The sequence below is a fragment of the Etheostoma spectabile genome, chromosome 15 (assembly GCF_008692095.1).
Source record: "Etheostoma spectabile isolate EspeVRDwgs_2016 chromosome 15, UIUC_Espe_1.0, whole genome shotgun sequence".
NCBI classification, from domain to species: Eukaryota; Metazoa; Chordata; class Actinopteri; order Perciformes; family Percidae; genus Etheostoma; species Etheostoma spectabile.
In genome coordinates this window covers 9,545,210-9,563,219 of record NC_045747.1, presented here as the reverse complement: position 1 = coordinate 9,563,219, position 18,010 = coordinate 9,545,210, and the positions used below count along the sequence as shown (strand labels likewise).

At 40.1% G+C, this 18,010-nt stretch overlaps 1 protein-coding gene across 1 annotated transcript; it reads left to right on the top strand.

The window, feature by feature from the left end:
• Window positions 1–7,033: 7,033 nt before the first annotated feature.
• On the top strand, window positions 7,034–10,928 carry LOC116703158 (transcription factor Sox-9). Its single transcript, XM_032537796.1, has 3 exons — window positions 7,034–7,757; window positions 8,156–8,403; window positions 8,707–10,928. Exons 1-3 carry the CDS (start codon window positions 7,330–7,332, stop codon window positions 9,471–9,473), a joined length of 1,443 nt encoding a protein of 480 aa, XP_032393687.1. The 5' UTR covers window positions 7,034–7,329; the 3' UTR covers window positions 9,474–10,928.
• Window positions 10,929–18,010: the final 7,082 nt, after the last annotated feature.

Genomic DNA, 18,010 nt, shown 5'->3' with positions numbered 1-18,010 from the left:
CGGTCGCTTCCACAACAACACATAGCTCTGTTTTTTGTATATTTGGAGTGCTGTCAGTAGAGAGAAAAAACAAAAACAATTGGTGCTGTCTACACACAGCTGAATTAGCACATGTTGTTTTCGTTTTTCTCTCTACTGACATTACTCCAAAGTTACCAACAACAGAGCTACGTGTTGGAATTGACCGGAAGTCTTCTTTAATATAAGTAGCACAGTGTGTTGTTAATAATAATATAGTTATTTGGTTTGCTGTGATTCTATTGTGGTTAAGCATTAAGCAAGTCACGTTGGACGTCAATTACATTTTTGTTCCTGAACATAAATTATAGTATAAATCAACATTTTCCTCTACTAGTCCTTAAATAAGATCAAACTTGACTGAGAGTGTAAACATTCATAAGAAGATGAGATGTTCATTTTAAATTTGTGTATACAGTGTACGGTTATTAAATGCAGCTTGTTGACCTTCTCATTTTCCTTTGCTCTGAAATAGGATTTATATAGACTTGGCTTTCCCCATTGTAATAAGACACTGTTTAAAGCCCTTGAAGTATGCCATTGTTCATTTCACCCCTGCCCTTTCTAAACATATTAATCTCATTGCAACGGTCTAATGCTGAAATCCCCAGTAGAAACACCTAAGAGGCCTGGATCTGCTTGACCACACAAGATCCATTTTCCCCTACAAGTGATATCAAAGGCATAACCTAGTCCCTGCTGAGCAGCTAAGAGGAAGTACATCTGTAGGCCATCCATTTGTGAGCATTCAGCAAAGGTTTGGGTACTGACTCTGATGCAGGTGCTATCCTCGGGAAGGTGATTAGATATCATCACTCTTTCATTAACTCAGCATTTCTAGTATCAATGTGACTGTGTGGAAAGAATGACCCTTTTCATCGGTCGTCCCAACTAATGAGCCCTGCTGAAAGGACCAGGTTAAGGTGGGAGGATAATGAAACAAAAGAAAGGGAGGAGGAAAAAAACATGACACCAAGGATTTGAAAAATAGTTTAAATATGTGTTTTCTAAATGTAAGCATTTAAATGTATGTAATGATCTTTTACAGTTTCAATCGGTTAATTCAATATATGCAAACTGAGCTTAAAGAAAACACTTTGTAGTGACAAAATGAAAATAAGGATTTAAACAAGAGCAGGTGACAGGAATGAGAAGGGAAAGTATGAAAACACAGAGTTTATTTTTAGGCTATGACACTACAGGCGACAACAACAGTCTCATTTTCACCTGATCATAGAAACAGGTAGGAGGAGAGGCGGGCTGAATGTTCCATTACTTAGACCAGACCCAAGCACATACAGGTTCTTTGTGAAAGGTGTCTCTGTGTGCAGGCAGAGGTGCCACACTGACATCATACAGAGCTGCGGATGGGACTTTTCATGTCTAGCGGTGCCAGGGAGCTGCTATAGTACTGTCAGCCAGCCTGAGTCAGCGCTACGCTCCAGACACAACTGTGCAAGAATCTATGACGGAAGAGAGTTTCACAACTTGCACCACATCTCTGCTCAAAACTATCCAAATATGACATCTGGGCACTAAGTGATTAGTACTATTATTTCAATAACATTGGAATTCCTTTGTAGTCGGAAGACTCATAGCAATTAAAAATATTCATTATAAGGTTACCTGAAAGAAGAATGGTGCCATATATAAAGCAAAAAAAGATTGGTTGGTTATAATGTACCTCCTTGCTCACTGGAATCAGGTGAAGTTGTGCCAGAAAACCCTACCATGATAATTTTTATGGGCCATGAATGAAATATTAAAAAAATAATTATAAATGGTAAATAATTATTTAATTAAGCGTGAGTTTGAAATATTCCACTAATTCCCTTGGGATGGAAGTAGTAAGTAGGTTGTTTGTGTAAACAATTGGATACCAATTTAGATGAAGGCAGAACAACAGCCACTATGGCCACAAGTGGCAAATACTTCCAACATTTCCTGAAGTGAGTTGGTGTACTTTCTTACTGAGTTACTTACTAGCTTTTTCTAAAGTTTTCAATCACCATGTCCAAAAGAAATATGTTTAGGATAACCCTCTTAATTTGTCCTAATCATTGCAGCCCTTGTAAATAGTTGCGAGGCTTCCTCTCAAAAAGTGTTTAATGGCTTGTGAATTCAACGTTTCATCTGCAACAGGAAGATTCTAAAAGTTACATGGGCTCTCTTTAATCTTGTAGCATTCCAAATAACAGTGACAGCACAATACAATTGTTATTTTAATTCATCCTTTTAACCTGTCACCAGTTCTCTGTTTAGAGGACCCCTGTTGAGGATACAAGCCCATTATTAGCCTCTGCAAAGACCCAGGTAATGTCATAACATCATGTCAGCGCTTTGAGAATGAGCCATTGTCATTTGGATATAATTACAGGTTAAGCTCTATTATTAGAGATGCAGGAGAGTGACCTGAGAGATCACACTTTTATATTATTTCATTGTCATTTGAACCAACTCAGAGGTCACTAGACCTGAAGGCATGGAGGGTACCAAGTAGTCACTCAGCAAAGGTCAATATTGGTTGTGCTTTTCAGGTATGCTGTCAGAAAGGTTGGAAGGTGAATATATGGATTTCATGCAAGCAAAAAAATGCTAATAGAAGAAATTGAATTATTTTCACAAATTAAATAATGTTGTGTGGTGGTGAATTAATCACATCCTGTTTTATTATGGGTTTTAACTAGTGATTAGATATGGCTCAATGGTGGCACCTATCCAACACCAAAGATGTGTATCAAGAACTATTGGTTCCACTGCTTTCCCAGATCAGCGTCCATTTCCTTTCCTGCAGATAGGCTATCAATGAATGCCTAAGGTGTTTCAGTTTACTAAAAGCCTGGAGCAGATAAGGCTGAGATTACAGTGGAAGTATCTACAGAGGAGGCCGGAGAAAGGAGAAGATATACAAGAAAGCGTGCAGTTACCACACACTGCAGGGCACAGGGCTGAAGGCCATAACATATTTGTTTCCCAGTTGGAAGTCCTTAGCTGAGCTATCTAATGTGTTATCTGACATGATGGTGGAGGTGGCAACTGCCAGGTCAATTAATTAGTTATCAATTTGAAACGCAGCTTGTATGCAGAGTATCATTCCAAATTAATACTTTATTTCTGTGTTGCATTCTTCTCAGTATACATCTATGTTAGTAAACATGTATTGCATGGTTTTGCCTCTCAGTTTTCCTGGTAAAGCCACTGGGGGCTGTAGTGGTTCTGCGTGGAATATCAGGGAGGTGTGAGAAAGTTAGAGCAGAGAATTTAAGCCCATCCTTCTGAGGGTGTCAGGGCCTTGATAATTCCTGTTTAAACTTTACCATTTGCAAAACGCCATGTGTCAACAGTTGCCCGTGGCCAAAGCGCTCTGATCTGGCTAGGCAAACACCTGGGGCAGCACATCCATCGCCACAAGACCTTGGCTGACAGTGGGCAAGGGTAAAGTTCTGCAACCGACTTTTCAAGAATTAACTAAAACAAACTGACATTTTGATTGGGAACCAACTGTGGAAGCAGCCGGAGAAGTATAGATGGTTCGCTGACAGGATTTTCTCAATTCTCCATCTTGCAGTTTTTTGTCATGTCTGGGGCAGTTGGCACTAGTTGCGGAAAGTCTCAGACAGGTGTTATGTCGGTTGTGAGTGGTTGAAGCCACCTCTGCCTCCATTACGTCTTCCACAGTGTCACTCAGCGATATCTTTTAATTATTATGCTAGATAATAAAGGCAAATGGTGTTCTACTGGATCTCAGCATTTTAAAAGGTCTCCACACAACCAAGGGAATGGTTCCCATAGTGATGATATGAACATTTTAGCTAACTATTTGGTTGAAATTCTATAAATTATTTGCACTGTGCACTTAATCAAACTTCTTCTGTAATAAAAAATAAATACAAGAGAAAAAAAGTATAGCACATGTTGGATTCCTGTTTTAAGTTAATTGTTTTTCACAAACACTCTTCAAAGGCAACAACACAAAGACTCATACTGTACTAATCCACCCACACATTTGCGACACAAAAGGTTTAAAAAAAAAAAGAGGGGCAGTCTGCTCAAACGTTTTCAGTGGAATCTGAGAGAGCTAGGAGAGGTGGAAGACATGATTTGGCAGTTTACCCACAGTGTTTGCCTCAAAATTTTGACGCCATGGCTCGAAGTCAAGCTGAGAAGTTTCCCAAGACCTGCAGGCGGGTATTCCATGTAAGTTGTGAGCTTGGCCCTAAAGATGTGTGCACCCACCCCTTGATCAACCGTAAGCCAGTCTGCAGGGCACCTCAAACCCTCTGCAGACAGCACTGTGGGGGCGCGAACATGCCCGACCACACCTCTGATGCGTCTGTGTAAGCCATCACTAAGTTTCCTCCTCTGCATGTTGCGATCAGTCACCTCTCAAGCTCAATCTCAAATGGCAGAAGCTCAGCTCAAAAACTGAAAATGACATTGAATATGTACCCTCTAATGAGACGTAGTATGTTGTTTTGTACTGTACTTACAAACCACAAGTACCATTTGACTGTCAGTATTGCTGCGTGACGTGATCTGCAACCCTGAGAGGCATCTCAGAAAGTTACACTTTATTGAGGGAAATGGATCAAGGATTTCGGTCCAAGCACAGAGAATCAGGCTACTTTGAAGTGTTACAAAGTCAACATAATTATACCTATTAGCTGCCCATGAAACAAAAACAACATACACCTCTTTAGTTTTTCCAATCCACTCTGTTTCTCATGAACTTTGAAAGAACACTTCCAAATCGTATGTTATGTAGTTGAATGCAGAGAAGCTGACAGGGCAGTCTGCCTCTAGTCAACCCTTAAGACAAGGGTTATATTAGGCTGTTTTTAATGAAAATGCCAGGGTCAAGACAGACTGAAAGGCTTTAACAGGAAACCTTAAACCACTGCCCTCTTTATAGAGAAAGATGATATTCATGGCAAAATATTGATTTTTAGCAATGAAAGGCACTGTCTACTGACAAAGGCAATTACTGAACAAACATTTCACAACAGAAATAAATAAATGATAAAATGTTACTCACGTTAACAAAAAATGTATACATTTGGGAAATGTGAAAAAAACGTTCCTTTATTGTGATATTAGGAATATCTTCTTTACATTTTGCAGATCCTTCCACATCAGCGTTTTTATTACATCTTCTATGATTGGTATATACTTAATAAGGGAGTGGATTTGACCATATTTTACCATATTAGCAGCGTACTTTTTGAAATAAGTGTGACAAATAGGTTGAATTTCAAAGCAACATTCAATGTGTGAGCGTCTTGGTTTTCGTAATGATCACAGATTTACGTAGCTAATTAAAATTGTTGTACTTTGACTAATTTATTATTAAATCATAATTTGTGCTAAAAATAGAATACTTTCAATCTTGTCTTGAATATATGTCGGCTCATAGCCGGATTTTGTTTCTAAAATTGGATACGTGGATTATAGAGGCTGAACTCTCTCAACAAAGTGTTCTTTGTTCACCGAAAAAAACAAGTGTTGGAAAATCCGGCAAAGTACATTTTAGTGTTGAGACACGTTTGTCTTGATTCACTTTTTCCACTGAATTTATATTTTTTTAAATATTTAACATTGTGTTCACTGAAGAAAACTTTATATGTATTAAATATAATTTTCATAATGACTATGTTCATGCACTTGTATGTTGTAGTTAAATTACTATCTTCAAGATCATCATTGTTATAATTATAAGCATTACTATTATTATCATTGTTATTGTTATTATTTGCATGGATCCATTGATAATAGCAAACAATATTAAAATTGCATAACCAGTTGCAAATTTGAAAACAAAAATCATAACATCACTACTAAATTAAATCAAGAATCAAAAGAGTAAACTTCAGCCTTTCTATAAAACACACACACACACACACACACACACACACACACACGAAACACACTGTTTATGTAATGACATCATGGGTGAAATAGAGATACATGTCCCTTGTTGATTCTTTCGGATAAGAAACATTTTTAATGAGACATGTTTTGTTTTGTAATCGGGTCTATTGCCAGTACATTGTCTGCCAGAAAGAAGAAGGCCTAAAATATAAATGTAGGGAACCTACAGTACATTTGGAAATCTGTTTAGGATAACCCTCTTAATTTGTCTTAATCATTGCAGCCTCTGCACACAGTTGTGAGGCTTCCTCTCAAGTTTCTGGACCTCTGTCTCCCCCTATTGGTCCATGTGGTCACTGTAAAGAGCAGAGACGAGACTAAGGGATGCGGCTCAGCAAACGGTCTGTGCAACAACACAACTGCTCGCATTTATTCAGACAAAAACAGTTATAAAATACGCGGTTAAAAACGTCAGCAGTAGTGAGGACTGCTCTTATTTATAAATTAATCATCCAGTGTATGTCATCTATATCTCATCCAAACAGGTCACTATTGCCCTCGGAGAAGAAACTTGAACACAAAGATTTTTAGACTTTTAGTTCGCAAAGCAAGGGGTCTGTCAATCTGGGGACAAGCCTGTAATTAATGTGAAATTAAATAAAAGAAATAAAGTAGGCTAAATAAAAATTAGGCTATAACAATGAACTACAATTTGAATGTTATTTATTCTGCACTTATGAGGATTAGACCTAAATATTGTAATGTTGATGATATGGATTTTGTGTCTATAATCAAATAAAAAGTATACGATGGTAAATAGTTTTTTTCCCCCTTGATAGAATGTTAAAGTGCGTCACATTATTTAAACATTTTGTAGTTTTTATAGCTCTTCTTCCATTTTCTATCTCAGAGGGTATACTATTTATCTTTTAAGTATTAACTTATTCAACCTTAAGTTATATCTTAATTTGAAATTAAGCCAAAGAGTATAAGGGGGAAAACACCTTTTATACTTGCGCTGGGTTTTCGCTGTTGTTGACTGCAAGAGTTCTTCAGAGCAGTCATATTAGCCACGTCTCCGCCTACCAAAAGTTTCACCCAATCATTTCCTTGCAGTCAAACATAAATCCAGGCATCGCCTCCTGCGTCTCTAGACTCTTCAGCAATCCTCCAAGAGTATATAGCTCAGTGGCATTTCTCTTTAAAGTCACAGTTGCAAAGTTGGGCATCCGAAGGCGAGCACTTGCAATTTGCCTTCTTATCAGCGAAACTGTGAGAAGTTGAAGGAGCTTCACACACTTTTATTTTTCACATTTTTTACTTAAAAGGATTCAAGTTTGCCGGTCAAGTTGTGCGCCCTCAGTCTTTGGGCACAGCGCTTGGATTTAGAAAGAAGGATTTTCTCTTTTTTTACTGCGAGAAGCTGTTCTTTAATTTTTTCGCATGAATCTCCTCGATCCTTACCTAAAGATGACAGAAGAACAGGAGAAGTGTCACTCTGACGCTCCCAGTCCCAGCATGTCTGAGGACTCCGCAGGCTCGCCGTGTCCGTCCGGGTCCGGTTCGGACACTGAGAACACCCGGCCGTCCGACAACCACCTCCTCTTGGGTCCAGACTACAAGAAGGAAGGCGAAGAAGAAAAGTTCCCCGTGTGTATCAGAGATGCGGTGTCCCAGGTGTTGAAGGGTTACGACTGGACGCTGGTGCCCATGCCGGTGCGCGTTAACGGCTCAAGTAAAAGTAAACCTCACGTCAAAAGACCCATGAACGCATTCATGGTCTGGGCTCAAGCTGCACGGAGGAAGCTGGCCGATCAATACCCGCATCTGCACAACGCGGAACTCAGCAAAACCCTGGGCAAACTTTGGAGGTAGGTTCGCTTTGCAATCTCAATCACTATTGCAGTGCTTTTTTACTAGCCGTTGTGCGCAGCGCACTATTTCTTCACATGCGCCACCTGCCTGCTGTTTCACGTAGGGCTATACAGTGTTGGAATTTATTTGACTAATGCATTTCATTTGTAAATATTAATTGCATTTCTCTATTAGCCTACTGATTTTTTTTTTCATTGTGATTTTTGATTATGTCGAGTGCATGCACAGAAGAAGTGGTGTGAGCAGACTTTGTTTAGCTGCTTCTAGTTAATTGTTAGTTATAAAATGATAATGAATGCAATAATTCAATGAATAAATAATCAACCGTGCCATGTGCTTGTTGTTAATTGAATGCGTTTTAATGTGAATGTACAATTCTCTGTGGTATTTTCAGATTGCTCAACGAAGCAGAGAAGCGCCCGTTTGTGGAAGAAGCTGAGCGTCTGAGAGTGCAGCATAAGAAGGACCACCCCGACTACAAATATCAGCCAAGGCGGAGAAAGTCTGTCAAGAATGGCCAAAACGACCCCGAGGACGGCGAGCAAACCCACATCTCTCCAAATGCGATCTTCAAGGCGCTGCAGCAGGCCGATTCTCCAGCGTCTAGTTTGGGCGAGGTGCATTCTCCAGGAGAGCACTCAGGTAAGAAAAAAAATACAGACATGAAATAAAAAAAAATATATATATAGAAAATTAAAAGCAGAATTTTTTTACAACGTCTCTCATTGTGGCACTGACTGTAGAAATCAATTAGTAGCCTTTAGGGCCTGGAACAGACCTGTTAATGATTAGAGGGTTTTACAAGCCATCCCGCAGATACACCTGTCACTATAGTACCGACAATCTCCTCTAGCTAAAGCATTTCCATTTACCCTGTTATTTCATTTAATGACCAGTCCTTCATGCAGATAAAGTAGATTTTAACTTTGCCTTTTCTCTAACCAGGTCAGTCCCAAGGCCCACCAACACCCCCAACCACCCCCAAGACAGACCTCCACTCTAGCAAAGCTGATCTGAAGCGGGAGGGGCGCCCCATGCAGGAGGGCACCAGTCGCCAGCTCAACATCGACTTTGGAGCTGTGGACATTGGCGAGCTGAGCAGCGAGGTCATCTCCAACATGGGGAGCTTTGATGTCGATGAGTTTGATCAGTACCTGCCACCTCACAGCCATGCTGGGGTGAACGGAGCGGCCCAGGCTGGCTACACCAGCGGCTACGGCATCAGCAGCTCTTCAGTCAACCAGGTGGCCAATGTCAGTGCCCACGCCTGGATGTCCAAGCAGCAGCAGCAGCAGCAGCACTCTCTGACAACCCTGGGTGGAGGAGGAGAGCAAGGCCAGCAGGGTCAGCAGAGAACCACCCAAATCAAGACAGAGCAGCTGAGCCCCAGCCACTACAGTGAGCAACAAGGCTCCCCACAGCACGTCACCTATGGGTCCTTCAACCTGCAGCACTACAGCACCTCCTCTTACCCATCCATCACAAGAGCACAGTATGACTATTCAGACCATCAAGGTGGTGCCAACTCCTACTACAGCCACGCGGCTGGCCAAAGCTCCGGTCTGTACTCCACCTTCAGCTACATGAGCCCCAGTCAGAGGCCAATGTACACCCCGATCGCTGACACCACTGGGGTGCCCTCTGTTCCCCAGACCCACAGTCCGCAGCATTGGGAGCAGCAGCCCATTTACACACAGCTCTCCAGGCCATGAGAAGACGGCCGTCAGCACTGACTCTACAACACCCATCCCATGCATAGACTTTTTTCTGCCTGGTGCCCTTTGTGCCACCATGCTACACACCTTTCATTGCCAATAGAAAAACATGACAAGGACTTTTTTATAGTACTGAAAATGTATCTTTGGATTGGCTCACAACAGTGCCTTTTGTATTGGTTGGAATTGTGATTATATTTTTTTAGATATAATGTTTAAAAAAAGTTTAATCCTCTGTGAGGACATACTGGTTATAAATATTTTAGTATGTACTGTGTATGTGTTGTGCTCTTGTCATCATCCTCATCATCCTCATCATCATCATAGTTGTCATCATCATAATCAGTGTCATCAGCATCCTCATCATCACAATTTGAAGGTTTAACACGTTTAAAGGAGCTGGAATGCCGGGTAAAAACACCCTCAGTGGCCTTACTTCTCGCTAATGTATTTTTGTACAGAAGTAAGAAATGTCTGACACTGCCGTCTTATAATACTTACAGCCTACGTTCTGCTTTGAACTTTTGTACTGTACATATTTTATTGTAATTCTCATGAGATGCAAGAATGGAGCAATGCAGGTTCAAAATAGATTTGAATTTTTGGCCATGATATGACCGTGTCATCAGTGAATTAGTCAGATATTCTACTTCTTGTATTTTGCTTTAGCTTAAATGATTGTGCTGGAAACGCAATAGCAGGTGTCATTTAATTCTCCTAGGGGCCTTACCGTGTTGCTAGATGTAACTGAGCAATGCTTGCTTTTATCTGGGTACTGCCTTGATACCATTGGTGCCTCTGAAGCCACAGTGGAGAGACTCCTTCCACTGGCATTGCAGTGTCGAAACCACAGCATGGTTCTGACTTCCTGCTGGAGGAGATGCAGGAAGTGACCTCTGACCTGATTCTCCTCAGCAGCCAGCAGGTCTGAGTCTGGCCGTGCTTCTATCATTCCTACAGCCCCGTCCATTTTCCTAACCTTTTTTCTTAATTTATTCTTTAGCATTAATTTTATTTGAAAATAACTATTTGAAATTACCTTTTTAATTCAGCAGCAGCTAACTGAGATGGTGGAATAGTTTGCTGTCATATGTGGTACAAATTTGTTTATTTATCATTTGTAAATGTTTCCGTATAAAAATTTAGTTAAGTACAGATTACCTACTGTACACAATGAGTCTTTCTCTTAAAAAAAAAGAACAACTGGAAGGTTTCTAACAAATGATTTAATGAATATGGAAAGCAAAGGCTGTTTTTGTAAAGAATTTGTTGGAATCAACAGGATACTTTTTTTGTTTGAAAAAAGGTTGTGTTCCTTATTTTATATTTTATATCATTAGTTCTCATCTCGTCATCTTCTTAATGCAGTTTCCGTAGGTAAACATGGCATTGTCTTAAAAGCTTATCTTTTTGTATTATATTGTTTGCAATAAAACAAAACACTGAGAAATATGTGATTGTCTTGTGCCATTAATTATAAGCATGTTACATACAGTATTATCTGTGTGGTAGTATTTGTCAAACAAAGATCAATGAGGTCTATCTGTACTAGTTAAAACAAGGTACCCTCTACTGGCAGAATCCCAGTTAAATAAGGTGTTATGAATCACTTTGGAAGAGTCGTCATCCAAGTAATGCTCAGAAAATGGTGGAACTCAAGAAAATTGTTTTAATGTGACACATGTAAGTCACATTAATTAGAGGCAGCTTGTGGTGGTACACACTCCAGCAGTTTGATAAAGTTATCACTAGACCAATGTGAAGTGAAAAAAACAAGCTGTGGTACTGGGAACACTGGGTTTGCTTCTGGCTTCTCAGACCATGAGGTCACAGGTCCATTATTACCACGGCCTATTGAGAAGACGTATGTCCACACCCCCCCTGCCTGTATACACCACAGCTTAAAGAAACAAACTAGACATTGAATATTGTTTATTCATTACTTGCCAAGTAATATAGAAATAGAGCTGACCTTAATAAATCAGTGACAGTGTAAACACAATCAGGTACTACAGCTTTGTGTTGAAATTTGAGGCACATTCACAGATGACGTCTCTTTCCTCACATCAACTCGGCTGAACTTTTCTCTGCCACCCACCGCTGTGCCTCATCTCACCGTGATGACTGGACATTTTTTTCAAAGTACCTCTAACTTATTGTACAATAGATTACACTCAGACCATTCTTGCAACACAATTAAAATGGAGAGATAATTATGGTATGTCCAAAACGTTGTCACAGTTCAGCTCCTTAGCAAAAATATGAGATAACTTGCAATTTAACACTGTTTTGATGAACCAAATAGAATCATAAACCATGTCATGGCCTTATAATATTTTAGTATTCACCGGCACCACTCAGTGTGACTTCCTCTTAAAATTTCTTGATGAGTTGCACTGAAAAAGGAAAGCAGACTTTAAGTTTTTACAGCATGTGTGGCACCAACCTGTGAAGAGTTACAAAGAAATAATTGTTAGTAAGTTGTTTATCATTCGAATTTATTTAATAGCTGATGTTAATTGTCCAGTATGCATATGTTATGAGCAACAAAGAGTGCAAATATACTTTTCAAATAACTGTTAAACATTACTCTTTTGTAGGTGTGAGTTTAAAACCTATTTTTAGTGTATTTCTAAGGTTGCAAAATACTATTATGCCATCTTGTAGTTTACTCACGTGCTGTGGGCTTTATTGAACGTGGGAATCTGTAACTCAGCTGTGGTAATGCGGGTTCAGCTGTAAGGGAAATTACATTATTTTAACACACAGTACTTTATGGAATTCACTGACTGGTGATGACAGCGGATTTTAAATCCTGGCACTATCAATAATTTGCAGTTAGAACAATAACATGCCTGAAGTTGTTTATTATGCTACTCTTTGTCTTTTGTTATATCTGCTCTGGCTTTTTCTTCTTCTTCTCTTGTGACTTTACTTCAAACGGATGCCGCTGATTGAAACAGTATTGTGTTATATAAACTTGCAAAAAATATTATTATATATATATCAACATGCAAGACAGTGATCCTACTGCAGGCATGACTCTGCTGTCTCTGGTTAAATATGAGGGCTGACTCCCCTCTGACAATGATCAGCAGAAAGAGTGTGTGAAGCCCTGAGCCCACCTCCCACAGAGAGCCCCCCTGGGTCACATCCATCACCGGCTCACAGTGGCTCAGACCTGGAGCGAGGCAGCAGGGCAGCAGGGCCTCAGGGCCCAACAGGGCAAAGGGAGGCCAGTTAGTGCTGGCTCAGGGAGAGCAGAGAAGTAGAGCAGGAGGATCACAAGGAAAGGAACTTCACTAAGCCACTTTCTTTGTCTTCCAAACCAAGGAATTGTCTTAATGACTGAAATGACTGAGACTGAAATGACTGAAATGACATTAGGATGCTGAGTCTCTCATTCTTCTCTCTTTATTTTTCAAAATATTCATCCAAAACGAAAACGCAGTAGACTGTCAGAAAAATGATTTGAAAGGGCCACGGAGCACATTCAGCACACACATTGATATTACAGTTCTTAGAAGGAGTTCTTAATGTAAAATAAATCTTGCCTGACTCAAACAATTGGCAACAGTCATCACAATGTCCTGATGCTGTCTGAGTAACACAGTATTCAGAACATGATTGGCTCCTGATGGAAGATGTTGCTTGAGAGATAAACAAGGGTCCATGTTCCTCCAGCTTCAGAGAATAACCAGAATATTGTGCTCAATTGTTTCATTCTCAGGTTGTTGGCGTGTTTGTATGGGAAAATGTGAAAAGTTTACATCTGCGAGTCCAGCTTTTCAAAAAACCTTTTTTTCTTGAAAAATAACTCTTTCATGGTCCCTTCCATGAAGAACCAAACTAGTATCTCTGTTTTACTTGTAATTTTTAAACAGAAGATGAATGTGTTTATACATTTACTTTTTTTTAAAGGAATTTCATAACATGTGTGGATAGAATAAAAGTTTTTAGTTGTTTTTTTTAGTCAGAGAAGACAATTTTGTTGTGTGTGAATTATAGTTAGAGTAGCTGTAAAAAAGTAAGCAAAAAAAGAAGCAGTGAAAGCCATTTTCATCCTGTTTCATCAGAATAGTGTGTTATGTGTGACACCCAATTGGTAAAATGACATCAGGATCATGGTGACTCATATGCTTGGCTTTTTCGGCAGACACAAACAGCGTTGCCCATGTAGCAGCCCAAACATAATGTAAATGTAATATGTCCCATAGAGCGACCATAGAGCGAATTATATTGATTACAGCAACGACTAGAAATTTTACTTTGAAATGAACCAGAGATTTTAAAGCAACCTTAAAACATCATATTAGCTATCACTATTAGCCATTTCTGTACATCTGTGCTGACAATAAAATAAAGATCATGTTTTCTGAACGGTCTGCCCCCGCCTTCTGACCTTGACTCAGAAAGTCTAGGCAGTGGCAGAGTGTCCCAGCCACTAAGTGGATTGGTGCAACGAAAGGGACTGTGGCCCTCCGAACAGCAGGAGTGCCCTGATGAATGTTTCCGAGAAGCATCGGAAACAAGACCACATTTTTCTTTTCTTTTTTTCAGACAGGCCTTTTCCATGGGCAATTTTCCCAGGACGACCCCATTATTATTCCACAGAGACGTCTGCCCCCTCCGAACCCTATGGGTGGTCTTTCTAAAGGCAAAAGGATGAGGAAAAGAAAAGAAAAAGGGGAGAAAAAAAAATCTGGTGAATCCTGCGGAGACTGGACAACAATAAAATACACAACAAAGTAAAATGAGACAAAATAAAATGAAAAGTCAAACAGCACTGTGACTTCTTGCAAGCTTACTCTACACCGACTGTCTGGTATGTACGTGTTTCATTCTTGTAACAGTATTTCAAGAAAAAGTGATTTAAAAAGTTTGAATCAAGACAAAAAGGAATATTAAATTGTCTTCATACATACAGTATGTTCTTTTTTCAGATCTAACGTTCTAGATCTTATGATCAGTTCATTGTTCTGTGTTTATTTGTGCTATACCATTCCTCTGTTTAGATTACCCACAGGGACAGTGTGAATGGACATCCACATAGTTGCTTTTAAATTATCCAGTTCATGAAATCCTTTCTTAAACCAATAAGAAACATCCAGTGGAGGAAACCCCTGCTAAATCACTGAGAAAGACAAGCTAGACCACAAGGCCGTTTCCATGGAAGCTACACCCTCAGCTGAAAAACTACTCTTTGCTGATTGAAGTTGGGAGCAAAGGGAGGACACATTTCCTAGATCCTGAAGCATATTGATTATTCTAAATATTAAATCAGATGATTTACCTGAACAACAATGATCTGAGTCAACTCCCTCTTAGGGGAATTATATACACATTTAAGTTTACAATCCCTTCTTGCCACCGTTTGATATTGCTCACTGTTTGAATAGATTTAGGAAGTGAGACTTTGCCCCGTGGCCATCCATCTTGCGCTGGGCCCATGAGGACATCGGCCTGTGCCAAGAAGCCGAGCTGGGCCAGCCTGCTGGAGCCCTTGGTGAGCTCCCTGCCTTTGTCTGAGGATGTGGAAGAAACCTGGCACCGGCCCGAGGTCAGCGTCACAAAATTATATTACCATAATCCCATTAAGTGTGTCTGAGGCATCATGAGCTCCAGCTCAGTCTGGAAGGAAGGTAGGTTAGGGGGGGCTGCCAGTGGGTGGGTTTGTGGCTGATGAACTCAGTCAGTGGTTATTGTGAGATGGTAGCTCACCTGCACTTTATATTGTATATTAATATTATATATTGTATATATATAAAGAGAAAGATATATCATACTCCTGTATTAGTGTGAGTCTCAGTTGAATCCTGTGTTTCATCACAGTATGTGAAACCTCTTTTCCATGACAAAAATGTACTGCATGACCAGAAAGAAATAATAAAAAAAGAACACATAAACGTGCCAAAAAGGAAGACAACACTCAATAATTAAAGCCAGAACCAAACAAGATGATGGATCAAGTGTGTTTTTCTTTAAGCTTTACATAATCAAGCTTTCTCATCCCTATCTTTATCATCCCTTGTCCTTTTGAAAAGGATTCTCCCCAATTATAATGAGATTTTCCATCCATTTCTACATTTGTTTCCAATAAAGACACAGAGAGAAAAGTCTGGGCTGTCCAACTAACCACGGATACAGTAGTTTATCTTTGCTAATTCCCTAGCTGTACCTGGTAAATCTCCACAGAACATATAAGAGCATGAGAGCTGAATACATGCCATGCTCCGGTGGATGATCCTTGAAGCAAAACCGTGGCTGGCGAGATTATCTGACGAGTAATCGGAATGCAACCTAGTTTCTGTGTTGTTTAATTGTTTTAAATTTTGACCACAGCTATGTATAAAATAACCAACAAATGATTGCAACAATATGTTTTTCTGCCATGCATTTAACTAGTTATAGATTTGTTCAGCTACTGAATTGCAAAGATGAGGACTGCTTGGAAGTTTCTGCTTGCATTCCAGGGTTATAACTTTTGTCCTTGTCCTGTTCTGGATAACAGCTTGAAAAATAAAATCAAATGAAGACTTGTCTTAGATTAGAGAAAAGTGGGAGGAGTTGCACATGGCATGGGAGTGTATGTACAGTATGTTTGTGTTTTTTCGAGGAAGCGGAGGTGTTGCTTGCTAGTTTTTTGCGGTGACTACAATGAGTATTGCTGGCAGCCATTTCTTTACTTACAGGGCCCAGTATCTCAAACATACCTCTCCTATGTTTGTCCATTCCATCTACCGGACAACCAGTGAGCCTTAATCCCTTGTCCAAATAAGTTAATACCTCAACTAACATGTAAAAGTAAAGTTCAGGGCCAGATGCAGATTCCTGTGAGACAGACGGTGCCTAACATGGCAGTAAACCAATTAATTACACACAGAGTGACTCAGTTTGTCATGGAGACATTCAGTCTCACACGCGCACACACACACACACAAACACGCGCACACACACACACACACACACACACACACACACACACACACACACACACACACACACACAGACATACATCTGAAGGCTCTCTCTCACTCAATCACACACACACTAAAGGAGGAAATAAACTGTTTTTGTTTAGTGCCTCTATTTAACATTTTACAAAAAAAATCTGCCATCCTCAACTCTGCATCCTTCTTTGTGTTAATGTGTGTGTTTAGTATGTGGGGTTCTTCTCCTCCCTGCTTCTCAGTCTTTTTCTTTTCCTGACCCCCCCTGCCCCAGCATGTGTTGTGATATGGTTCGTCTCTGTGGCCTTTTCCTTTGGGAGAGGAGCTTTGTGAAATATGGGCAGAATGCCTTACGGTCAATGGGGTCTTCACCGGCCTCATTTCCTTCATGCAGAGTTCTGTCAGAGAGTACTAAGCAGACCCCCCAGGCCTGTTGCTGACAGCACAGGAGAAAACAGACAGTATTAAGTTCCCTTAAAATTAAAGCCAATATCAATCCACTGTAATAAACAGAAGCAGTAACTTACAGTAAATTGAGTAAAGAGGTTAATTAGAGAAGTGTCTTGTGATTTGCCACATAAGGTTTGCTGTGGAGATTACTGCTGAAAGACAGCTGACTGCTCACATAACTGGGTTACAAAGCTGCGAGCTAAATCTGCTTTGAAACAAAAGCTCAAATCTGGACAATAATCATAATGATTTGAAACATTTTAACAGATTTGTCAAAAAGGGAGCAGCATCATGTGCACATAGTTCCATCCTGCAACTTTCACAAAGTTATGTGTGCTCTTTAGAACATTAATTGGGAGCAGTTCTGGGATGGGGGTTGGGCAGGATTTGGGTTTGCTCTGCTGTGTGCCCCGATTATTTTCTCCACAGGCAGTTTAGTGCTTTCCAACTACCTCTGAAGCATCAGCAGTTTTTGCCTCATCGTTTGCAGAAGGGAATACTTTGAAATGAGGTGCAGGGGGACTCTCTGTAGGAAGCTTCTATGAAACTCTAATTTTAGAGAACAGCTGTTTTTACAGATTTCTCTCAGACAGTTTTAGTTATTTAATGGTGACATCTTCTCTGGAAGACTATAGTTTAGTACAGCCCAAACTTACAAAGATCTAAAACTCTTCCTAATTCAGGGTCTGCATTTCTAACACACATTTAAATCTTTTCCAATACCATTTTTATGTCAGGGGCTTAGAAAACATGGAATTAGTTTCATGTCCCAGAGTGCCTTGCAGCAGCAGCTGTGGGCAACAGGTGTGTGTGGTGAGTCCATGGTGAAGGTGATGAGGTCTGCCACATGTTATATGCATAAAACACAGCTTTGCAGAAAGAGACAGAAAGAGATGCTAACCTCTATTGGATCTGTCTCTGTTAGATAAGCATAGCAAAAAAAACTTGTAATAGATCTGAAGGAGAGTAATAAAAAGGTTAAAATGTCAGTGTCTTTTTGACACGGATGAAGGAGAAAAGGGAATCACTAACTTACGGGCAGGATCACACAGTGGGATTTCAATAAATGAGTGAGTGCTGTGCCCAAGTACAGAGCCAAAGCTTCCAGAAGGTACATTTACCCCCCCCCCCCCC